We start from the raw sequence: 26439 nt of genomic DNA, 5'->3' as shown, positions 1-26439 counted from the left end.
TGATATACATAAAATGTATCCCCTATATAACAATGACGTGGTCTGTTATTACTGCAGAGAGTGGTGCTGATATATAATAGTATAATAATGTATTTATCTTCTCTGTGTATGACTGATATAGATAAAATGTATCCACTATATAACGACGTGGTCTGTTATTACTGCAGAGAGTGGTGCTGATATATAATAGTATAATAATGTATTTATCTTCTCTGCGTATGACTGATATACATAAAATATATCCCCTATATAACAATGATGTGGTCTGTTATTACTGCGGAGACTGGTGCAGATATGTAATAGAATAAAGACAATACTATAAGTGTCACCTGAGTGATCTATCCCAGTTTTATATTACTGACACATGGAGGATTAGGAAAGATTAGATCTGATAGGTGATGTATGAGGAGTTATATAGCAGCTATACATAGATGGGGGTCATCCTCTAATAAGATATAACACATTATACAAAGAGGAGGGTTGTACAGCGCTAGGGAATTCTAAAAACAATAATTAATTCACATGTGGCTTAATAAAGATGCATTATAAATGAAATGTATAGTATTTAATATGAAAATATCAATGATCGAAATTACAAACCAAATACATATAGATCATATAAAACAGAGGTCACTGGTATTCAGGCTAATTCTGATTACAAATAAGTGGGCACCAATAATAGTAAATATAGAACCAGATGTAAATGGTGACGTCACAAGCTAACAGGTGATAGAAAGAAGTTTGGTGCATCCGGGTAATGGCCAGTTGGCAGATAGTTATATTACCAGGTTGCTGTGACAGAAGTCCGTCCAGTCTTTAGCAGGAAAGCTCGCAGTGGGTGATGGTTGGCCGGTGTAATCGCTGGATGTTCCCATATTCCTGCTTTCACTCCTGGTCCAGATAAGGAAGGACAAGTGGCCCAAACGTGTCCAGTGGATAAAGTTTCTAACGCATTTCGGTGTGGAATTAGACCCACGATCTCCTCAGAAACGTGTATCATACAGTATAACATGGCTGCCTTATATACCAAAGGAGCAGATCAAACAAGCATCAGGAGGGGAACCATAATTAGTCATGTGATATGTAAGAATAATAAATAAATATATTACATAGAAAACAATCATTGCCTAATGTATAATCAGCAAATGAGTTTGTAAAAACAATATAAAACGTAAAAATAAAAAGTTCCATTTACCCATTAATGCAGCACAGTAGCCGAACCCAAGTCCGTATCACATGATGTATACAACCCCAAATGATTGGAACGAACAAATTATGTCAATCTCTGCAGAGTTCCAGAATGAACTAGAGAGGGAGTCTGGATAATCAGATCCACCCGGTCATGTGATATAAACACACACATATGACTGGAATGGACCAATCAAGGAGATATCTGTAAAAAAACCCAGCAAGAGGCTTGGATGATTTGTTCCACCCAGTCACATGGTAAACTGCAATCACATGACCAGTTACACCAGTAACAATGAGTAAGAGTTGTCATGGTGAAGATATAGAAATACAGGTCTCCAGGAACATAGCATGAGTACAATGTCACGTGATGGAGCTGACCAATTCCAATTATCACATGTTATATATATCATAGCGATTCTCCTAAGTTATAACACCATAAAATATAAATTACATACATGATATAGTAAAGATAACGGATTAGTGATCTGTATAGCGGCAGCATCACTGGGATCAAGGTCACGTTATAAACACAACATTATTACCCCATATTGTATGGTTATGTTGATAATATTTGTAATAACAAGCAATAGTGTCCATTAGTGAGTCACATGATATGATCACACCCAATTACACTAATAAGGGCAGATATAATATATATATCTAAGCAAATTAATATTCGTCCTAGGTCCCTATTGGAGACTTATTCTGCAAATATATAGAATATGAAGAGCTTAGATTTAGGCATAATGAAAACCACATGGAAAGTATCACGGTATATTCTGATACTGGAATCATACTGATATATATTTATAATTCCCTGCGTGTATTCATATTAGATATAGGGCATTAAAATGTATAATATTATTTATTGTTGTTGAGATTTCTCTGGCATTGCACATTCCTCCTCGTTTTTTATTAGTTCATAGAAATACTTTTCTCATGTGTGATATCTGATGTGTATCAAGGTTTGTTTTCCGTGTAAAACATTTCCCACACTCAGAGCATGGAAATGATTTCACACTTGTGTGACTTTTCTGATGTATAACAAGAGTTGATTTATATGTAAAACATTTCTCACACTCAGAACATGAAAATGGCTTTTCACCTGTGTGACTTCTCTGATGCACAACAAGATATGATTTCCGTGTAAAATATTTCCCACACTCAGAACATGGAAATGGTTTCTCACCTGTGTGACTTCTCTGATGTATAACAAGATCAGATTTCTGAGAAAAACATTTCCCACACTCAGAGCATGGAAACGGTTTCTCACCTGTGTGACTTTTCTGATGTTTAACAAGAGTTGATTTATATGTAAAACATTTCCCACACTCAGAGCATGGAAATGGTTTCTCACCTGTGTGACTTCTCTGATGTATAACAACATGTGATTTCAGTTTAAAATATTTCCCACACTCAGAGCATGGAAATGGCCTCTCACCTGTGTGACATCTCTGATGTATAACAAGATCTGATTTCTGTGTAAAACATTTCCCACACCCAGAGCATGGAAATGGCCTCTCACCTGTGTGACTTCTCTGATGTGTAACAAGATCTGATTTCTGTGTAAAACATTTCCCACACTCAGAACATGGAAATGGTTTCTCACCTGTGTGAATTCTCTGATGGATAACAAGATCAGATTTCTGAGAAAAACATTTCCCACACTCAGAGCATGGAAACGGTTTCTCACCTGTGTGACTTTTTTGATGTTTAACAAGAGTTGATTTATATGTAAAACATTTCCCACACTCAGAACATGGAAATGGTTTCTCACCTGTGTGACTTCTCTGATGTGTAACAAGGTCTGATTTCTGTGTAAAACATTTACTACACTCAGAGCATGTAAATGGTTTCTCACCTGTGTGATAGCTTTGATGTGTAACAAGCTTTGATTTATAAATAAAATATTTCCCACACTCAGAGCATTGAAATGGCTTCTCACTTGTATGACTTATCTGATGTGTTACAAGATTTGATTTCAGTGTAAAACATTTCCCACACACAGAACAGGGAAATATTTTATCAGGTGTATGAGCTGCACTATGTGTAACAAAAGCTGAGGTATCAGAAGAACATTGGTCACAATTAGAGGGATCAGATGATACAGCTGCACTGTGAGGTACTGGATGTATATTTAGCATAACGGGATTATCTCCTGGAGATTCCTGTGTGATGTTATCTTCTATTTTAATATCTGTAGACAAGATGAGATCTCCCTCCAAGGCAATCCTGCTTGTGCATCCATCTGCTGGAAATACAATAACTATATTATTATTATTCAGAGTTCTTCATAAAGCTCATACATTTCACAGCGCTTTACAGAGAATATTTGGCCAAGAGGGAGGGAGAGTGATAGGACAGAGCAACACAGAATGATGATGGAGGCACAGAGCAGGGGAGGTAGCAGGACAGGGTAGGGAATGGCGCATGGCACAGAGTGGGTGAGGCAGCAGGACAGGGTAGACAATGTCCAAGGGTAGAGCAGGGGAGGCAGCAGGACAGGGTAGGGGAACGGCACAGAGCGGGGGAGGCAGCAGGACACAGTAGGGGAATAGAGCAGGACACAGAGGCAGCAGGACAGGGTAGGGGAACAGAGCAGGGCACAGAGCGGGGGAGGCAGCAGGACAAGGTAGGGGAACGGCAGAGGGCACAGAGTGGGGGAGGCAGCAGGACACAGTAGAGGAAAGGCACAGAGCAGAGGAGGCAGCAGGAGAGGGGAATGGCACAGAACGGAAAAGGCAGCAGGACAGTGTAGGGAATGTCCAAGGGCAGAGCAAGGGAGGCAGCAGGACACAGTAGAGGAAAGGCACAAAGCAGAGGAGGCAGCAGGAGAGGGGAATGGCACATGGTAGGGGAATGCCCAAAGGTACGGAGCGAGGGAGGCAGCAGGACAGGGTAGCGGAATGCCCAAGTGTACAGAGCAAGGGAGGCAGCAGGACAGGGTAGGGGAATGCCCAGTATACAGAGTGAGGGAAGCAGCAGAACAGGGTAGGGAATGTCCAAGGGCAGGGTGTTATAGGCAGCAGGACGCAGTAGGGGAATGACACAGAGCAGGAGAGGCAGTAGGACAGGCTAGGGGAATAGCTCAGGGCACAGAGTAGGGGAGGCAGCAGGACAGGGTAGGGGAATAGCTCAGAGCACAGAGTAGGGGAGGCAGCAGAAACGGTTAGGGAAATTGCGCAGGGCACAGAGTGAGGGAAGCAGTAGGACAGGGTAAGGGAATGGAGCACGGCACAGAGCGGGGGGGGGCAGCAGGACAGGGTAGCGGAAAGGCACAGAGCGCGGGAGGCAGCAGGACTAGGTAAAGGAATGGCGCAGGGCACAGATTGGGGAGGCAGAAAGACAGGGTAGGGGAATGGCACAGAGTGGGGAAGGCAGCAGGACAGGGTAGGGGAATGGTGCAGGGTACAGAGTAGGGGAGGCAGCAGTACAGGGTAGGGGAATGGCACAGAGCGGGGGAGGAACCAGGACAGGATAGGGGAATGGCACAGAGCGGGGGAGGAAGCAGAACAGGGTAGGGGAATGGCACAGAGCGGGGGGAGGAAGGACAGGGTAGGGGAATGGCACAGAGCAGGGGAGGTACCAGGACAGGATAGGGGAATAGCGCAGGGCACAGAGTAGGGGAGGCAGCAAGACAGGGTAGGGGAATGGCACAGAGCAGGGGAGGTACCAGGACAGGATAGGGGAATAGCGCAGGGCACAGAGTAGGGGAGGCAGCAAGACAGGGTAGGGGAATGGCACAGAGCGGGGGAGGAAGCAGGAGAGGGTAGAGGAATGGCACAGAGCGGGGGAGGCAGCAGGACAGGATAGGGGAATGGTGCAGGACACAGATAAGTAACAGCAGAAAGAGGAAGACAGCAGGAGGGCAGAGCAGGATACAGAGACAGGTCAGCAGATAAAGTGTAACAGTACAGAGCATCTAAGCACAGAAAGTGGAGAAGCAATTGTGCAATTACAGGTGTGTGGTTGTGTGTGATGGGTACTACACAGTATACCGACAATCACATATTATTCAAAAAACATAGTGGGTGCTGTCACATGTGGTAGTGCACAAGCCAGAATCATGGCTGTTACATGAGGTTTCATCAAATTGACCAGTGATTTAGTACAGCTACATCCCTTGCAGTGATGTATAAGATACACCAGAGAGTGTGGGAAGACTGGTCAGATCTCTGGGCTGGTAACACACAGCGACAAGGTGGGAGGGGTCCTGACTTACCCACTTGGCAGACACATTTAATGCCTTAGTTTGTACTGAAAAAAGGTGGTGTAGGATAAGAGATTGTTGTAGTGACTGAATGAGGAGATTTTGACTTTTTTCTGTAATAAGTGTTTATTACTCACCTGTGCTGATATCTGTAGGGATTTCCTCCTCTTTACACTGCTGATCACCCTGCAGATACTTCTCTTCTTCTCCCTCTGTATCTTCTGCCTTCATATCAGTCACATACATCTCTTGTTCTCCCTCTATATCTTCTGCCTTATTATCAGTCACATACGTCTCTTCTTCTCCCTCTATATCTTCTGCCTTCATATTAGTCACATACGTCTCTTCTTCTCCCTCTATATCTTCTGCCTTCATATCACTCACATACGTCTTTTCTTCTCCCTCTATATCTTCTGCCTTCATATCAGTCACATACATCTCTTCTTCTCCCTCTATATCTTCTGCCTTCATATCAGTCGCATACGTCTCTTGTCCCTCTATATCTTCTGCATTATTATCAGTCACATACGTCTCTTCTTCTTCCTCTATATCTTTTGCCTTCATATTAGTCACATACGTCTTTTCTTCTCCCTCTATATCTTCTGCCTTTATATCACTTACATACGTGTCTTCTTCTGTATGTTCAACCTTTATAAATGCCAGACCTTGATACTAAATAACCCACAACACAAAACAAAATATTTAAGAAAGTCTGATGAAATTACATGAAATAAAAACATAAGAATATCAGGGTATAGGACACACACAACTTCTCTACAGATAATATAGTGACAGTCACTGTGGTATATTGGTGAGACCCGAAATCCCACCTACCTGATGCTCCTGTGGGATCCTGCGATTCTCCTCTGTACAATCCTGTGAATACAGAGGACGGGGACATCTCTCTTGGGCAATTGTGCCACCAGGTCCATCTGTAGGAGACACACAGTAACTGGGTACTTACACATATATATATATGTGTGTGTGTGTGTGTGTGTGTTTTTAATAGATTATATATAGGGAGAGCCCCCACACCTGCTCTCCCCAGTACAAAAAAACGTGTCTCCTCTTACCCAGTGTTGTGGGGAGCCAATAATTCTCCTTCATCTATATACTCCCCCTCCTGTATGGAAATATAGACAGTGACATCCTGACATCTTATAGGAACCCGACACACACAATGACACAGTCATCACCTAGACACATCCCCTGGTGTTACTGTATAATGTCCCATTCCCTGCAGTCACCTCTCCAGTCATCACCCAGACAAACCCCCTGGTGTTACTGTATAATGTCCCATTCCCATCAGTTACCTCTCCAGTCATCACCCAGACACATCCCCTGGTGTTACTGTACAATGTCCCATTCCCAGCAGTCATCATCCAGACACATCCCCTGGTGTTACTGTATAATGTCCCATTCCCAGCAGTCATCACCCAGACACATCCCCTGGTGTTACTGCATAATGTCCCATTCCCAGCAGTCACCTCTCCAGTCATCACCCAGACACGTCCCCTGGTGTTACTGTATAATGTCCCATTCCCAGCAGTCACCTCTCAAGTAATCACCCAGACACACCCCCTCGTGTTACTGTATAATGTCCCATTTCCAGCAGTCACCTCTCGAGTCAGAAGCTGAATGATCTTGTTGGTGAGTTCCAGAATCTTCTGGTCATTGTCTCTCTTACGTGTTAGTGAGTGAGGTGAAGGCACCGTAATGGGGCTTTGGGTCCTGCTCAGTCCTCCTGACACAAAGGGACGGCTGCTGGGTGTCTGACAGTTACTGGATGTCTTCTTCGCTACTGTGTAATTCTGTGTTTTTGAGAAGCTATTAATAAAAGGCTGAAATTATAACTCACCTATATGGAATTGTTTTTAAGAGTTAATTGTACATAACTGATATCATTGTGACTCTCCCGGATTCAGTCATATCTTTGTATTATTATTATAGATATAAGTGATAGCACTGTGACACTCCCAGATCCGGCTGCTTCACAGCCCATAGGCTGCAACTCCTTTCAGTGACTGTTATGACGGCCTCAAAGGCTGCTACTCAGCCCAGAGGCTGCTACCAGCCCAAAGGCCGCACCTCATCCTATTGGCCCTCAGGCCACAACCAGCCCAGAGGCTGCTACCAGCCCAAAGGCCGCACCTCATCCTAGTGGCCCATTGGCCACAGCCAGTCATCTTCAGCCCTCAAGGCTGCTACACGGCCGCATCAAGCCAAGGTATGCCAGCCCTCAAGGCCGTAGCGAGACTAATACCCAAACGGTCTACCTGAGTCTTAACACTCACCTCCCCAGTCATGTCCCTGTATTACTACTATATATATATATATATATATATATATATATAAAGTGATGTCACTGTGACATTTCCAGATCCTCTCACCTCCCCAGTCATGTCCCTATATTATTACTAGTCATATAAGTGATGTCACTGTGACACTACCAGATCCCCTCACCTCCCCAGTCATATCCCTGTATTATTACTATAGATATAAGTGATGTCACTGTGACACTTCCAGATCCTCTCACCTCCCCAGTCATGTCCCTATATTATTACTAGTCATATAAGTGATGTTACTGTGACACTCCCAGATCCCCTCACCTCCCCAGTCATGTCCATGTATTATTACTATAGATATACACTACCGTTCAAAAGTTTTGGGTCACCCCGAGAATGTGTTTTACATGAAAACTGACTTTTATTTATCAAATGAGTTGCAAAATGAATAGGACATATAGGCCCTGATTCAGAGCCGGACGCTCTGAGCAGAGCGCTCGCTCTGAATCAGGGCTGTCCTCCATTAAAATGGAGCGTCCTCCTGGACGCTCGTATAGCTGTGGGTCACCACCCACAGCATATACGGAGCGTCCAACCCATCGCGACCGAGCGTTCAAGACCATCGCGACCATCGGACTTGCGAGTGAAACCCTGTGGTCGGGATTCTCAACCGCAAGGCCAGGAGTGATTTTGGCTCTATCAGAGCCAAAATCACTCCCACTGACATCACTAGTGATGTCAGTGGGGCCGGCTTCAAACGGTAGGCGTTCCCATAGGAACGCCTCCATCTGGCAGGCACGCCCCTGGAACGCCCACCAAAGGGGGCGTGCTGTCAATCAACATCGACAGCACGCCCCCTTTGGTGCGAGACCCCGAGCGATGGATGGATTGGGTCTCGCGCATGCGCACAACAGAGCTCCCTCCGTCGTGCGCATGCGCAGTGGGGAACATCGACCCACTTGCGAGCGGACTGCCGCTCGCGAGTGGGTCTGAATGACCCCCAGAGTCAAGACATTGGCAAGGTTAGAAATAATGACTTATTTTAAAAAATGTTGTCCTTCAAACTTTGCTTTTATCCAAAAATGCTCCTTTTGTAGCAATTACAGCATTGCAGACCTTTGGCATTCTAGCTGTTAATTTGTTGACCCAATCTGAAGAAATTTCACCTTACGCTTCCTGAAGCACCTCCCACAAGTTGGATTGGCTTGATGGGCACTTCTTGCGAACCATACGGTCAAGCTGCTCCCACAACAGCTCAATGGGGTTGAGATCTGGTGACTGCGCTGGCCACTCCGTTACAGACAGAATACCAGCTGCCTGCTTCTTCCCTAAATAGTTCCTCCATAATTTGGAGGTGTGCATGGGGTAATTGTCCTGTTGATTGGAGCCAATTTCCTTCTCCAAGTGCTGTCCACAGGGTATGGCGTAATAGCCTTCCTTATTCAAAATCTCTTTTACCTTGTACAAATTTCCCACTTTACCAGCACCAAAGCAGCCCCAGAACATCACATTACCTCCACCATGCTTGACAGATGGCATCAGGCACTCTTCCAGCATCTTTTCACTTGTTCTGCGTCTCACAAATGTTCTTCTGTGTGATCCAAACACCTCAAACTTCGATTCGTCTGTCCATAATACTTTTTTTCCAATCTTCTGTCCAATGTCTGTTCTTTTGCCCATATTAATCTTTTCCTTTTATTGGCCAGTCTCAGATATGGCTTTTTCTTTGCCAATCTGCCTAGAAGGCCAGCTTCCCGGAGTGCTCAATCCCAGGTAAAATATGCGCTACAGCACGTATTTGCGAACACTGAATTTAATGTTATCTTCATTGAAAAAAAAGTGCTTTTCTTTCAAAAATAAGGAAATTTCTAAGTGACCCCATAATTTTGAACGGTAGTGTAAGTGATGTCACTGTGACACTCCCAGATCCCTATCACCTCCCCAGTCATGTCCCTGTATTATTACTATAGATGTAAGTGATGTCACTGTGACACTCCCAGATCCCTATCACCTCCCCAGTCATGTTCCTGTATTATTACAATAGATAATGGGATTTTGGTACTTACCGGTAAATCCTTTTCTCTGAATCCACAGGGGATACTGGAGACTTAGGGGCATATGTATCAAAGCTTGATGCGAGATAAAATTGTGAGATACATTTTGCAGGCTGTATTTAAGAAATGATAGTTTGGAGCTGATTGGTTGGTGATATATATTTCACAATTTTATCTCACATCAAGCTTTGATACACATGCCCCTTAGTACACTGGGGTATAGAGGCGTGGATAGTGGAGCTGGCACTTTAAATAATTTAGAAGTGTGAAGCTCCTCCCCCTCTACCCCACTAGCCCCTTAGTTTAGAAAAAAAAACAAGACGAGATGGATAACAAGAGAAACAAAAATGACATAACAAACAAAAGCATACAAACACATAGTACCAATCAAAAACTGGCAGGCGAAGAGAGGTGGGCGTCCAGTGTTCCCTGTTGAATCAGAGAAAAGGATTTACCGGTAAGTACCAAACTCCCATTTTCTCTTTCATCCATTACGGGACACTGGAGACTTAGTACACTGGGGACGTCTCAAAGTTTTCCCCATGGGCGAGAGCACTCTGAGGAGCCTGAAGCAGCAAATGTGTCAAACTGATAAAACCACAAAAGGTATGTACAGAGGACCAAGTATCCGCCCGTCACAATTGCATGGTGGAGGCACCCCGACGTGCCGTTCATGACGTACAAACAGAGTGCGTGGAATGTGCTGAAATAGACTGAGGAGGTAGCCTATTGCTGCTATTAGAAGCCTGTCGTATAGTCAGCTGAATCCATCTTGCAAAGGTCTGTTTAAACGCTGGCCAATCCTTCCGAACAGCATCATACAGAACAAAGATCGAATCAGTATTACGGAAAGACCACCACACCATACTACATAAGACCGCCAAATGTGGTGGTAATGCGCAGCCATAACTGGTTTTCTGGCACGAAGCATAGTGGGGATAACAGATTTGGGGATGCCTTTGCATCATAAGATAGCGGCCTCAACAGCCACCCCGTTAAATGCAGCTGTGCTAGGTTGGGGTGCATGAAAGGACCCTGTTGCAGGAGGTCTGGACAAAGTGGTAGGGGTCACAGATCATCTGCTAAGAGAGTCTGAAGGTCCGAATATCAACTCCTCCGAAGCCAGTCCGTAGCCACAAGAATGGCCGAGACCGACTCATGTTTTATCCACTTTAATAGGCGAGGAAGTAGAGGAATTGAAGGGACTATGTAAACCATGTCGTAGGTTCATGGAACTGTTAGTGGATCACTGATTGATTCTTGGCCCACCTGAGAATCCGAGTAACTTTGCACATTGCCATGCAACTTCGAGTTCCATCCTGTCGATTGACATAAGCGACATAAATCTCGTTGTCCGACTGAATTCTGACTTGAGGAGATCTTAGTAAGTGTGCTTCCAGCAGAGCGTTGTAGATTGCTCTGAGTTCCAACACATTTATGGGCCCTGGTCTTTCCTGTGGAGACCAAAGTCCCTAAAAATGACCGTCTAGAACCACCGCTCCCCATCCTCAGAGACTGGAATCAGTCGTCACGATTATCCAATCCCACACTCCGAATCTCCGACCCGCCAAGAAGTTGTTGGTTTGCATTCACCAGAAAAGAGACACCCTGGTTGTCGGTGCCAACTGGATCATCCGATGTAGTAGTGAGACCCTGACCCGTGTTAGTAGGTCCAGCTGGAACACACGAGATTAGAATCATCCAAATTGTAGTGCCTCGAAGACAGCTACTATCTTTCCCAAGGGACAAAGACAAACCAGTAAAGTCTTCTGTCTGAGGACTAACTGAACTAGTAACCGAATGTCCTGGGCTTTGTCTTTCGGTAGAAAAACCTGCTATAACCTTAAATTCAGGATCATCCCCAGAACTGGAGTCTCTGAGACGGAATTCAGTTGGATTTTAAATTGAACATCCAGCTGTGCTGCATCACAGTCCTGTATATCAGTAAGGCGTCGTCCAAGAGAAGAGATTCTGATGGGACCTTGATCAAAAGGTCATCTAAGTAAGGAATTATGGTCACCCCTGATGTACGAAGGTGTGCAATCATGACAGACATAACCTTGGTGAAGACACGGGGTGCAGAGGATAAATCGAACAGCAACGCCCGAAACTGATAGCGCTCGTGTAATATCGCAAAAAGCAGGAAAGCTTGCGGCGGTTCCCAAATTGGAACATGTAGATATGCACCTTTTATATCCAGAGAAATTAGAAACTCCGCAGGTTCCAAACTCACAATTACAGATTGAATCAACTACATCTTGAAGCGATAAACCATCAGATACTGGTTTAAAGACATGAGGTTCAGGATTGGCCTGACAGACCCATCCAGCTTGGGCACCACAAAAAGGTTTGAGTAGAAACCCAGACCCCGTTGATGTACCGGAACCAGCACTGCTGAATGTAGCAAAGACTGAATTGCCTCTTGCAGAACCTTTGCCTTGTCTGCTGACACCGGCAGACCCGTAGTGAAAAAAACGATTTGGAGGTGAAGCTTCTAAATCTATTTTGTACCCTACGGGGAGTAATCTGCGATTCCAAGGGTCCGAAGAGGTCTGGTTCCAAACCTGTTGAAAAAAAGTCTTTAATCGAGCTCCAACCATAGGAGATCCCATTTGGGATGGGAGACCATCATGCCACCTGTTTTTCAACTGGCTTTTGTTCCTGTCGACGTGCAACCGTCTGTGGGCGACCCCTACCTCTACCACCTCTAGCCTGTGTGGTAGCACCTCTTGCTCTACCATGAAAGGGCTGCGGAACACGAAAGGAGTAAAACGTTGGAGCAATGTAAGGTCTTCTAGGTGTCGGGGCAGGTGAAAGGAGGAAAGTAGACTTACCCCCAGTTGATTATGATATCCATTTGTCCAGCTCTGGACCAAAAAGCATATCACCAGTGAACTGCAAACCTTCAACCGTCCGCTTGGATTCAGCGTCCGCTTGCCAAGAACGCAGCCAGAGACCTCTACGGGCTGCAATAGCAGAAGCGGATATACGAGCACTAATCTGGCTGATATCCTTGGAAGCTTCGTCTAGGTAAACTGACGATTCATAGATGTGTTCTGCTAGCAGTCTCAGCTCTGCTCTGGATGTACCAAACCCGCAATCAGCTGCTCCGCCCAGACGACAGCCTTGTTAGCACTCCTTCCGCAGAGTACACAGAGCATAGTGTTGTTTCCAGCTTACGATCTGAAGGGTCCTTGAGTGACGTAGCACCAGGAACTGGAAGTGTCGTTTTCTTTGATAGGCGAGAAACGGACACATCCACTGAAGGAGATGTTTCCCACTTTTCCATCATAGAGGATGGAAATGAATAGCTGACAGCAGAATGTTGTGGAATATAGAAACGCTTATCCGGTTGTCTCCGGCAACTAAAAGTTGGTCATGAAGCTGTTGTGAGAAGGGAAAACAGACTTTTTTGTTGCTTGCCAAACAAATTAAACTCCTGAGATTCAGGTTCTATGTACTCAGGTACATTGAGAACCAGATTCTAAATCTGGCGGTGCGGACCCAACATCTTCCAAAACCTCTTCAACTTACCCTCCTCATTTTCCTCTTGTGAGGGGTGTTTTTCGTTTGAATCATCCGACTGGATTACTGTCTGTAGTGGACGTTTCTTTGACGGCTTTTGATAGGAAGTAGAGGGTATGTTACTAGTGGAACCCATTATATTTACCAGGCTTTACACTGAATTGGCCAAACCTGTCGCCCAGGGCGGTTGTGACCGGCAAGACTCGGCCAACTCTGACGTTATCTCGGCCATAACTCCCGCTTGGTCAAAGGCCTATGGACGAGTAGGCGATGCAGTGATAGGGATAGGTGGATCCCTACTGTACAAGCATCACATAGTGTAGAGTCAGTAACATTTGGCTTTGTTTGTTCATTATCTGTGAAGCCTTGGTGGCCCTGCCTGTCATGCCCACTCACACAGAATCAGTAACAGATATAGTAGAAACAGAAGGCTAATGGGACAGAGGAGGATTCACACCACAACCCTCCCCAATTACTGGGTTCCCTGCAGCACCACCCAATAATAGCACCCCAGTGTACTCACAGCCCTTTCAAAGGATCCTGCTGTAACAGGATGCCTGGAGAATCAGCCTTCTGTACACGATGCCTGTACTCAGCCTGTAGTGCAGAGAGCAGGCAGACACGTGTGTCAAGTCAGCAGCACAGCCTTTGGCGCACAGGGAGAGAGCCTGCGCTGATTAGCTCCACCCCCTTCAACCTCCCCAGCTCTCAATATGGCTCCCCCGCCTATATAGATGATCAGCCTTGCCTAACAGCGCCGCGCTGTCCTCCCACGTCAGTGTAACAGCGGCGCGTGCAAGCGCTGTACTCCCCCGACTAGCGGGAGGTGGGGGACTCTGGAGAGACGCGCGATAGCGGTGTTCACTGCCGGCATCTGAGGGAGGGTGGGCGACCTGGGCGGTGGGGGATGTGCAGCTCGGTTGTATACTCACTGCGCTCCCCTGTATCCTCTTCCCTGGCTCTCACTGAAGGACACTTGCTGCTTGCGGCGGTGAGGAGCTGTCAGGTGCTTTCTACAGAAGCCCTGTGCACTTCTCCCTGACTTGGTGGCCCTGAGCTAGGACTCCAACCTTTAGTGAGGTGGCGAAGGGTCTCTTTAGTTAGTAAAAAAAAATAAAAAATACCACTGGAGTCCAGCATGAAGTGACCAGCTCCCTGGCACTTTTTGCTAAAACTGAGGGGCTGGTGGGGCAGAGGGGGAGGAGCATCACACTTTTAAATTATTTAAAGTGCCAGCTCCACTATCCACGCCTCTATACCCCAGTGTACTAAGTCTCCAGTGTCCTCTAGTGGAAGAAAGAGAAAAGTGAAGAGATGTATGTTGGTGTGGTTTGGTCAATGGTTTTATGTGCGAGTGTATTTTATATTGAATACAATAGAAGACCGGTAACCAGTGGAGGGACTGACAGAGCGGAGAAGCAGATGATGAATGTTTAGCGAGGACGATCAGTCTCGCAGATGCATTCATTATGGACTGTAGCGGTGAGAGCCTGTTTTTGGGAAGACCAGTAAGGAGACTACTGCAATAGTCGATGCAGGAAATAATGAGTGCATGGATTAGAGTTTTTGCAGTGTCTTGTGTAAGATCATGTCGAATTTTAGCTATGTTTTTTAGATGTATGTAACAGGATTTAGAGACAGATTGAATGTGGGGAACAAAGGACAGTTCAGAGTCAAGGATGACACCTAGGCAGCGAGTTTGTTGGGTTGATTGTTGAGTTGTCAACAGTGATGGAGATATCAGGTTAATAATTACTATTGGCCAGTGGATATATTAAGTTTGAGGTGGCGAGATGCCAGCCAAGATTAAATGGCAGAGACACATTCAGTGCCACGAACCAGCACAGATGGTGACAAATCTGGGGAGGATGGGTAGATTTGAGTGTCGTTTGCGTATAGATGACACTGAAAACCCAAAAAGGTGATTAGTTTGCCAAGAGAGTTGGTATAGATGAGAAAAGCAGAGGACCAGACTGAGCCATGTAGTCTCCAACTGATACAGGTAGTGAAGAGGAGACGGAATCAGAAAAACAAACAGTAAAAGAGCAATCAGATAGGTGGTATGAGAACCAAGAAAGGGATGTGTCCTGAAGACCTAGGGATTGTAGTGTTTGTAGGAGAAGAGTTTGCTCTTCAGTGTCAAAGGCAGTAGAGAACTCTAGATGAATAAGACGTGAGTAATGGCCTTTAGCCTTGGCAGTGACCAGATCAATTACTATCTCTGTCAGGGCTGTCTCTGTGGAGTGTTGGGAATGAAAGCTGGACCGACCTGGGTCCAATAAGTTGTGGGTGTTAAGAAAGTGTGTGAGGTGGGTGTAGGCAAGTCTCTCCAGTAGCTTGGAAGGGCGAGGGAGCTGGGAGATAGGACGGTAATTTGAGAGAGTGTTAGGGTCAGAATTTTTTTTTTTTCCAAATGGGAGTAATCATTGCATGTTTGTACACTGATGGAAAGATACCAGTAGAGAGAGGAATTACAGATTTAGTTAAGGGTGGGTGAACACAGGAGACAGAACATTACTGATGTGTGAGGATATAGGATGAAGAGGAGAGGTAGTAGAGTAGGAGGGTGAGGAGAGCGTAGATACTTCATCTTAATTTGTGGGGTAAAATGAAGAAAATGTGCCGGGGGGATCAGGTAGGGAATAGAGCAGGTCACTGCCTGGGGAAGAGCATACCATTTCCTTTCTGATCTTATCAATCTTGTCCGTGAAATTGGAAGCAAGATCTTGTGCACAGATAGTAGCAGGTGGGTTGGGTGAGGGGTAAGAAGTGATTTAAATGTATAAAAAAGTTGCTTGGGGTTAGAGGCTTGGGCAGAGATGAGAGATTGGAAATGTTTGTATGGCAGTGTCCAGAGCATTACAGTAAGGGTTAAATTTACTAAAATGAGAGTTTTTAGAAGTGAGTTTTAAAAGTGATGTTGCCCATAGCAAGCAATCAGATTCTACTTAACATTTAACTAGCACCTTCTAGAAGATAATAGAATCTGATTGGTTGCTATTGGCGACATCACTTTTAAAACTAAACTCTTCTAAAAACTCTCACTTTAGTAAATTTACCCCTAAGAGTGGTAGATAGTCTTACATGTGAGGAAGTCACTTTGAGTACGAGATTTACGCCACTGACGTTCTACTTTACGTGAAAGTTTTTGCAGGTGTCTTGTTAATTTAGAATGCCATGGCTGACGTCTAAGTATAAGTGTATGGTGATGGGTAGCTGGAGCTATTCATTCAGAGCTATTTCTAGAGTCTAGTTCAGGTGTGAATGTAGAAATTGGTGAGAATAGCTGTCACAGAGAAGTGAATAGTTGTTGAAAATTAACATCATTAAAATCTAATATGCGGGTGTGAGGAGGCTTGGCTGATTTAATTGACATTGAGGTTGACATAATGGAGGAGACTGTGCAGGTGATAAGGCTGTGATCTGAGAGAGGGAAAGGACTGTTAGTGACTTCAGAAACGGAACATAGTCTGGTGACTACAAGAACAAAGCAGTGACCCTCCTGAAGAGTAGAGGAGACCATTGGGAGAGGCAGAGAGAGGAGGTTACAGAGAGTAGATTGGAGACATGAGGAGATTGGGGACTGTCAGTAGTGATACTGAAATCTCCCATGATGATGATGGTGGAGATGTCTGAGGATAGGAAGTGAGGGAGCCAGGCAGAAATATGTTCCAGAAATTGTTAGGTGGGCGATAGACAGCAACACACAGAGAAAAAGGGGTGACAGTCCTGATAGAATGTACAAATGATGTAACTGTGAGTGATGGTACCTGTGGGAGAACTGTGTATGTGATAGATTGGGACAGTAATATTCCTACCCCACCTCCTTTACTATTACCAGGCCTGGAGGTGTGTGTGACGTGTAGGTCACCGTGTGACAGTGCTGCAGGGGAGGGAGTGTCTGATTGTGTGACAGTGCTGCAGGGGAGGGAGTGTCTGATTGTGTGACAGTGCTGCAGGGGAGGGAGTGTCTGATTGTGTGACAGTGCTGCAGGGGAGGGAGGGTCTAATTGCGTAAGACAGAACGTGCATTCCTTAAGGCACATTTTAGTAACTTGGAGGGTTATGTGTGTATAAAGGGGGCCACCATACCTGCTCTCCCCTGTACAATAAATGACAGTCTCCTCTTACCCAGTGATGTGAGGGGCCGGTGATTCTCCATCATCACGTCCTTGTGACCCCTGTGTTTCTCTATATACATCTCCTCCTGCATGGGGACATAGACAGTGACATCCTGGCACCTTATAGTAACCTGACACACACAATGATACAGTCATCACCCAGACACATGCCCTGGTGTTACTGTATAATGTCCCATTCCCAGCAGTCACCTCTCCAGTCATCACCCAGACACATCCCCTGGTGTTACTGTATAATGTCCCCTTCCCAGCAGTCACCTCTCCAGTCATCACCCAGACACATCTCCTGGTGTTACTGTATAATGTCCCATTCCAAGCAGTCACCTCTCCAGTCATCACCCAGACACATCCCCTTGTGTTACTGTATAATGTCCCATTCCCAGCAGTCACCTCTCCAGTCATCACCCAGACACATCCCCTGGTGTTACTGTATAATGTCCTATTTCCAGCAGTCACCTCTCCATTCATCACCCAGACACATCCCCTGGTGTTACTGTATAATGTCCCATTCCCAGCAGTCACCTCTCCAGTCATCAGCCCCCCTGGTGTTACTGTATAATGTCCCATTCCCAGCAGTCACCTCTCCAGTCATCACCCGGACACATCACCTGGTGTTACTGTATAATGTCCTATTCCCAGCAGTCACCTCTCCAGTCATCACCCGGACACATCCCCTGGTGTTACTGTACAATGTCCCATTCCCAGCAGTCACCTCTCCAGTCATCACCCAGACACATCCAGCGGTGTTACTGTATAATGTCCCATTCAGGTAATATATCCCAGGACTCACTGGTATATAATATAGGTACAGAGACCCCCAGTGCTGCTGTATGAGGAGACTGTGTGACAGTACAGGGTATATAGCCCAGGCCTCTCCTCACTAGTATATACTATAGGTACATAGACCCCCAGTGCTGCTGTATGAGGAGACTGTGTGACAGTACAGAATATATAGCCCAGGCCTCCCCTCACTGGTATATGCTATAGGTACAGAGACCCCCAGTGCTGCTGTATGAGGAGACTGTGTGACAGTACAGGGTATATAGCCCAGGCCTCTCCTCACTAGTATATACTATAGGTACATAGACCCCCAGTGCTGCTGTATGAGGAGACTGTGTGACAGTACAGAATATATAGCCCAGGCCTCCCCTCACTGGTATATGCTATAGGTACAGAGACCCCCAGTGCTGCTGTATGAGGAGACTGTGTGACAGTACAGGGTATATAGCCCAGGCCTCTCCTCACTAGTATATACTATAGGTACATAGACCCCCAGTGCTGCTGTATGAGGAGACTGTGTGACAGTACAGGGTATATAGCCCAGGCCTCCCCTCACTGGTATATGCTATAGGTACAGAGACCCCCAGTGCTGCTGTATGAGGAGACTGTGTGACAGTACAGGGTATATAGTCCAGGTCTCCCCTCACTGGTATATTCTATAGGTACAGAGACCCCCAGTGCTGCTGTATGAGGAGACTGTGTGACAGTACAGGGTATATAGCCCAGGCCTCCCCTCACTGGTATATACTATAGGTACAGAGACCCCCAGTGCTGCTGTATGAGACCGTGTGACAGTACAGGGTATATAGCCCAGGCCTCTCCTCACTGGTATATACTATAGGTACAGAGACCCCCAGTGCTGCTGTATGAGGAGACTGTGTGACAGTACAGGGTATATAGCCCAGGCCTCCCCTCACTGGTATATACTATAGGTACAGAGACCCCCAGTGCTGCTGTATGAGGAGACTGTGTGACAGTACAGGGTATATAGCCCAGGGCCTCCCCTCACTGGTATATACTATAGGTACAGAGACCCCCAGTGCTGCTGTATGAGGAGAATGTGTGACAGTACAGGGCATATAGCCCAGGCCTCACCTCACTGGTATATACTATAGGTACACAGACCCCCAGTGCTGCTGTATGAGGAGGGTATATAGCCCAGGCCTCCCCTCACTGGTATATACTCTAGGTACAGAGACCACAGGCCTCTCCCACTGTATAGTAGGACACATCAGGCTGCTCCTCCTGTATAATAGGGCACAACAGGCTGCTCCCCTGTATAGTAGGACACCACAGGCTGTTCCCCTGTATAGTAGGACATTGGAGACCACTCCCCGTTTATAGTAGGATACTGCAGGTCCCTCCCACTCCCCCGTATAGTATGGACACAGCAGGCTGCTCCCCCTGTATAGTGGGACACCACAGGCAGCTCACCCTGTATAGTAGGACACCACAGGCCGCTCCACCTGTATAGTAGGACACCACAGGCTGCTCCCCCTGTATAGTAGAATACCACAGGCTGCTCCCCCTGTATAGGAGGACACCACAGGCTGCTCCCCCTGTATAGGAGGACACCACAGGCTGCTCCACCTGTATAGTAGGACACCATTACCTGCTGATGCCGGACACAGAGACGGCGCCTTCTGTGCGCTCTATGTAACCCTGTCACTGCCAGGCCTCAGCTCCCCAGCCAGCGTCACGTGTTTAACTTTAGGAGGTCTACGCTCGGCTTTAATTTTTTTTAACAATCTGATTGGCTCCTCGAAACGTCACTCACCTCATCATCAGGGAGGAGGCGATGGCTGCAGCCATAGAGACGGCGGGTGGGCGGAGCCGCTTTATTCAGCCCTGCCTCCTGGTAATCTCTCCTCCAGTAATGGTGACCATACATGTCCTCAGTGTTGGGAGTCGGCGGCCATTTTCTTGTATACCAGTCAGGCAGCATACAGTAATAAGTTATTATGGGAGCGGCGGCCATTTTCCCCTGGTCTGAGCTCTGCCCCCTCTGATCTATTCCCAGCACAGGAACAGGAGAGACGGAGAGAGCAGCCATTGTATTGTTCTGTCTGACTCTGACAGCAGCCAGGTAATATCATTACTATTATTATTGTTACTATTATTATTATTATTATTATTATGTAGGCAGAGCAGACTCTAGTGTCACCTTGCTTGTCTACATTCGGAGTACAGCTGGAGCAGACTCTTGTGCTGCATTGTTATTGTGCCGGTAGGTTACACTCTAGTGCATATAGTGTGCTATTTTTATAATACAGGTGGTGCAGACATTGTTATTACTATAATACAGGTGGTGCAGACCCCGTTGTTATTATAATACAGGTGGTGCAGACATTGTTACTATAATGCAGGTGGAGCAGACATTGTTACTATAATACAGATGGTGCAGACATTGGTGTTACTATAATACAGATGGTGCAGACATTGGTGTTACTATAATACAGGTGGTGCAGACATTGGTGTTACTATAATACAGATGGTGCAGACATTGGTGTTACTATAATACAGGTGGTGCAGACATTGGTGTTACTATAATACAGATGGTGCAGACATTGTTGTTACTATAATACAGGTGGAGCAGTCCTTGTTGTTACTATAATACAGGTGGAGCAGTCCTTGTTGTTACTATAATACAGGTGGTGCAGACATTGGTGTTACTATAATACAGATGGTGCAGACATTGGTGTTACTATAATACAGATGGTGCAGTCCTTGTTGTTACTATAATACAGGTGGAGCAGACCCCGTTGTTACTATAATACAGGTGGAGCAGACCCCGTTGTTACTATAATACAGGTGGTGCAGACATTGTTATTACTATAATACAGGTGGAGCAGACCCCGTTTTTACTATAATACAAGTGGCGCAGACATTGTTGTTACTATAATATTGGCGGCGCAGACCCCGTTGTTACTGTAATACAGGTGGAGCAGACCCCGTTGTTACTATAATACAGGGGGTGCAGACTCCGTTGTTACTATAATACAGGTGGAGCAGACCCCGTTGTTACTATAATACAGGTGGCGCAGACATGGTTATTACTATAATACAGATGGTGCAGACCCTGTTGTTACTATAATACAGGTGGAGCAGACCCCGTTGTTACTATAATACAGGTGGAGCAGACCCCGTTGTTACTATAATACAGGTGGAGCAGACCCCGTTGTTACTATAATACAGGTGGAGCAGACCCGGTTGTTACTATAATACAGGTGGTGCAGACATTGTTATTACTATAATACAGGTGGAGCAGACCCCGTTGTTACTATAATACAGGTGGTGCAGACATTCTTGTTACTATAATATTGGTGGCGCAGACCCCGTTGTTACTGTAATACAGGTGGAGCAGACCCCGTTGTTACTATAATACAGGGGGTGCAGACTCCGTTGTTACTATAATACAGGTGGAGCAGACCCCGTTGTTACTATAATGCAGGTGGTGCAGACATTGTTACTATAATACAGGTGGCGCAGACCCAGTTGTTACTATAATACAGGTGGTGCAGACATTGTTGTTACTATAATACAGGTGGTGCAGACATTGTTGTTACTATAATACAGGTGATGCAGACCCTATTGTTACTATAATACAGGTGGTGCAGACATTGTTGTTACTATAATACAGGTGGTGCAGACCCTATTGTTACTATAATACAGGTGGTGCAGACATTGTTGTTACTATAATACAGGTGGCGCAGACCTAGTTGTTACTATAATACAGGTGGTGCAGACATTGTTGTTACTATAATACAGGTGGTGCAGTCTCCATTGTTACTATAATACAGGTGGCACAGAGTCCGCTGTTACTATAATACAGGTGGTGCAGACTCAGTTGTTACTATAATACAGGTGGCGCAGACTCAGATGTTACTATAATACAGGTGGCGCAGACTCAGTTGTTATAATACCGGTGGCGCAGACTCAGTTGTTGCTATAATACAGGTGGTGCAGACTCAGTTGTTACTATAATACAGGTGGCGCAGACTCCGTTGTTACTATAATACAGGTGGTGCAGTCTCCATTGTTACTATAATACAGGTGGTGCAGTCTCCATTGTTACTATAATACAGGTGGTGCAGTCTCCGTTGTTACTATAATACAGGTGGTGCAGTCTCCATTATTACTATAATACAGGTGGTGCAGTCTCCGTTGTTACTATAATACAGGTGGTGCAGTCTCCATTATTACTATAATACAGATAGCACAGACCTTGCTTGGTAAGAGACTGCTTTCTGGTGACTTGGTAGCATACAATTAGTCAGCAATATCTGGTAAATATACACAGTGGAGTCACATTATTATGAGCACCAGCTAATAGCCAGAGTAACCACCGTGTGCAGCACAGACTGCAGTGCGTCCCACAGCTGCTGGAGGGTGCATGGTGGAGTATCCATAGAGCGAACACAACAATGGTTGCTGGGTGTTTATTCTCCGATGTTTCTCGCCTGACACACCAGCGTCCATCCGTTCGATGAAGCAGAAAACGTGACCCATCAGAGAAGACAACCCTTCACCAATTAGCACAGATCCAATTCCAATACAGGTGGGAAAATTGAGGCCTTTTCCAGCGATGCACCTTCGTTAGCATAGGTGCAGTGACCATCCGTTTGCTTCGGAGCCCCATACGCAGCAGGATTTGCTGAACTGTAATTTATAGACACACATCTGGTGACCCCCCAGATTCATTTTGACGGTGAGCTCTTCTACTGTAGTATGTCGGTTGTCCCTCGCACACCTTCGTAGCCGACGTTCACCTCTCACATCAATGGCACGTTGTGCTCCGCAGTTTCCAAGTCGGTTATACCCAATATTGCCATTTGTCCAGTCACGATACACCTTCACCACAGCAGCACGCGAGTCCACAAACTGCGCTGTGTCAGAAATACTGCCACCCTTGGCCCGAAAGCCAGTAATCATCCCTTTCTGCAACTCGGATAAATCGCCCCTTTTACCCATAACAGCAACGAGTGATATGTGTGCAGGCGGTAGTATCGCACACCTTATATACCCACCAAGCCAGCACACGCCACGTGACGTACTTCATGGGCCTCTCGCTGACGACGTCAAATGCAAGAGGTGGTCATAATAATGTGACTCGACTGTGTATAACGGTAGTGTATAGATCCCCTTCACTAGTTGTACCTGGAAGTGACGTGGAGTGAGTGCAGAAGAGTGATTCCATGCCCATAAAGGCCACCAACAGAAGGAATTGTCCCCTCGCAGGATCTCTTTGCTCGCCACGCTTCGGGCACGGGGGCTCACTTCGCTTCCCACAGGTTTGTATTCTCCATCTATGTCCACGTGGATAGTAGGGAATGGCATTGGACAGTAACTGATGATGTCGGTACATCTACGGATGGGGATCTATCCACTACCACATGGAATCCTCCTGAACGGCTCAGCTCACTGCAGCGCCCCCTGCCTCTGTGGAGCAATCAGTACACGTCCTCATTTGGGGGTGGTTGACAGAAAGGGAGAAATTACAGCCTCCTCGTAGGAAGCTGCTGCTGCTCAGGACAGGGTGCAGCCCAGAATCCCTGCAAGGAGCCAGCTCTGCTCCTCAGCACTATCTGCATACACAGTGGGGAAACATGCCCCCTCACCACTACCGTGCCTTCTCCATCACTATGACCAGATCTGAGGGTAGGATTACCACCTCTTCATTTTACAGGTTCCTGAGACGTTGCCAAAAACAGCACTGTATATGCTATAAAGGCCGCTCATGCCCTTTTATATGACTCTTGTCCCCTTGTGTCCCTTCGTAAGCCTCAAAGCCCCTTCATATGTCTCAGAGCTCCTTATGCCATTATATGCCAGCCCAGAGCCCCCACATGCACCTTTATATGCCTCAGAGCCTCCTCACACCCTTGTTTATGCTTTAGAGCCCCCTTGGACCATTTTACATTGGTTGCCTGAAAGTGTGACTCAGTGATAGTGTGATAGTATGCAGCTGGCATCGATAAACAGGAAGAGGTGCCAGTATGGAGCTATAGTATGTTAGCCTGCCATTCTGGGTGCTCAAACAGAGCTAGAGTTTGTTTGCCATCTATTCTGGGTGCCAGAATGGAGTTTTGAGTACATTAGCAATCTGTTCCCGGTGCTGGATTAGAACTCTGATACCCTTAACCAACCGTTTTTGGGTGTTGGGGTGAGCTCTTAGTATGTTAGACAGGTGTTTGGGCTACCGCAATGGAACCCTGAGTATATTAGCTATCTGTTCTGGGAGCCAGAATGTAGCTTTGTGTACAATAGCCAGCAATTCTAGGTGCTGGTATAGGGCTACGAGAACCTTGGCCATTCCTTATAGCTGCCCCAATTGGTTCTACCAGTGCCTTAGCCATCCATTCTGGGTTCAAGACTAGGGCTGTAATTACCTGATCCCTTCATTCCAGCTGCTGGAATATGTGCTGGAGCAGTAGTTCTATCTGTTTGAGTTGTCAGAACAGATGTTAGGTTACCAATTCCATCTCTTCCAGCTCTGAGAATAGGTGTCTCAGTACCATGGATGTAAGTAGAGCATTTGGCCCCACAGCAACATTTTGAAGAGGCCCCTGCAAAACACACACCCAGAGGGAGAGCATCTGCATACAAAGGGCCACAATAACAAGTCATCCTTCACTTTTACCCCAACACTTTGGACAACATCATATCTAGGGAGGGGACTAATAACCCTCTCATCCAGGAAGGCTCAGGCCAACCATGGTTACCAAGTCACTAATAGAGGGGGGCACCTGGGAGTGTCGGTGTAACCTCCTTTACATGGATCAGGTCCGCTTCCTCAGGCAAATTGCATCAAGTATGTGTCTTGGAGGTCCAGGACTCTTGGCCATGAGGGAGAGACATTGGTGTAACCTCCAGCAATGCCGTGTGTTGGTCACTGAGCAGCCCTATGAAGCTGGGTCAGAGGAACATCTGAGAAACACTGACTTAGACTTTATGGCTCTGGGAATGATGGGACTTAGAAGCTCATTCAGACCCGGATGCTAAGCTGTGCTCTCTCGCAGCCATCAGGGGGCGGATATGCAAATTTCGCGATCGCACAGCCAGGCTAAATTATGTCCTCTATGTCTTAGAGAGCGACGGCAGAGTGAACACTCGCAGGTGTAAGGACACGCACTTTTCTTTCTTAGCACACGTCATCTCCAGGAAGTGTGTGATTAATCTATAACATCAAGAGCCATCAGAGCTGCTCGCAGACCTTAAGGTAGACCCTACCCGCCGCAAGCACTGCGATCACTGCAGGCTGAAATAAAACTAGGTGAAGTGTACAATGACGCTGACACGCTAATTATGCACGCCCAATGAACGCTGTTTTGACGCTCGGACACGCCTGCGTTCGGACATCCACTCCCACTTTTTCCGGAATCGGTATTATTTACCGCCGGACCCCTGCCCGGTGGTTGGAATCCCGACACCAGGAGGCCGGCAGAGGAGGAAATCCCGATCGTCGAAGGTAAGTATAGACTAACCTATTTCTAACCCTAACCTTTCCCCCCTGTACCTAACCATAATCCCCCCTCTAAGTGCCTAAACCTAACCCCCCTTCCCCGCCGCCTTTACCTAAGTCCCCCCGGGGGTGCCTAAAACTAACCCTCCCTCCCCCTAGCCTAACCCTAAGTCCCCCTCGGGAGCCCTAAACCTAACCCCCCCCCCCCCCGTGCGAGCGCGGCTGTATGCAGAGGCGCCCGGCATCACTTTGATCGGGTTGCCGGGCGTCAGTCTCCCGGCGTCGGTGAAATGACAGGTGTCTAGATGTAGATGCCGGTCGTTTAACCCTCGCCGTGATATGACAGTCGGGAAGCCGCCGGCTTCTTGCCTTCATACCCTTTTTCCCAGATCATCCCATGTTACCACCCACAAACGGCACTCTCTGTCACTCAAAGGAGCGGCCTGTCTGTGTTCTTCGAGCGAGCACTTCCCCATCGCACAGACTAGTTTGCGCATGTGTATTTTGCCACACATGCATGTGCTCATGGGCGACAATCGCCCATAGCGAGTGAACGCGGCTTAGCGTCTGGGTCTGAATCGGCCCCTTAGTGGTCACTCATGTATTTTTATGGGCAACGTGATAGCATAGTGGACAGCATTAGTAATTCACAGCACAAGGGGTCATGAATTAAATTACTGAACAAGGCTCTGTCTGTGTGGATTTTGTATGTTCTCTTTGAGTTTGCATTGGTTTCGTCCAGGTGCTCTGGTTTCCTACCACTCTCCATAGCCACACTGGTAGGTTAGCTCGC

At 46.4% G+C, this 26439-nt stretch overlaps 3 protein-coding genes across 3 annotated transcripts in view; 1 reads left to right on the top strand and 2 right to left on the bottom strand.

The window, feature by feature from the left end:
• Window positions 1–556: 556 nt before the first annotated feature.
• The window catches only part of LOC148451068 (uncharacterized), a 260573-nt gene continuing 234690 nt past the window's right edge, over window positions 557–26439 (bottom strand). Inside the window, exon 11 of the mRNA XM_088462325.1 lies at window positions 557–3135. Coding sequence (XP_088318451.1) covers window positions 2112–3135 — 1024 coding nt within the window. The 3' untranslated portion in view covers window positions 557–2111. The remainder of the gene's footprint in view (window positions 3136–26439) is intronic.
• On the bottom strand, window positions 5961–26415 carry LOC148451074 (uncharacterized). The gene is made up of 6 exons (XM_088462308.1): window positions 26325–26415; window positions 17397–17472; window positions 7021–7228; window positions 6475–6524; window positions 6236–6333; window positions 5961–6073 (listed from the first exon to the last, which is right to left on the bottom strand). Exons 1-6 carry the CDS (start codon window positions 26413–26415, stop codon window positions 6045–6047), a joined length of 552 nt encoding a protein of 183 aa, XP_088318434.1. The 3' UTR covers window positions 5961–6044.
• Window positions 20207–26439, top strand: part of LOC148451070 (uncharacterized) — a 78868-nt gene continuing 72635 nt past the window's right edge. The window contains exon 1 of the mRNA XM_088462326.1: window positions 20207–20270. The gene's annotated coding sequence lies outside the window, so the exon portion shown is untranslated. The remainder of the gene's footprint in view (window positions 20271–26439) is intronic.

Source organism: Taudactylus pleione, unplaced genomic scaffold (assembly GCF_031769625.1).
Source record: "Taudactylus pleione unplaced genomic scaffold, aTauple2 ptg001186l, whole genome shotgun sequence".
NCBI classification, from domain to species: domain Eukaryota; kingdom Metazoa; phylum Chordata; class Amphibia; order Anura; family Myobatrachidae; genus Taudactylus; species Taudactylus pleione.
Note: the sequence above shows the minus strand (reverse complement) of the source record. Positions and strands in the feature narration are given on the sequence as shown.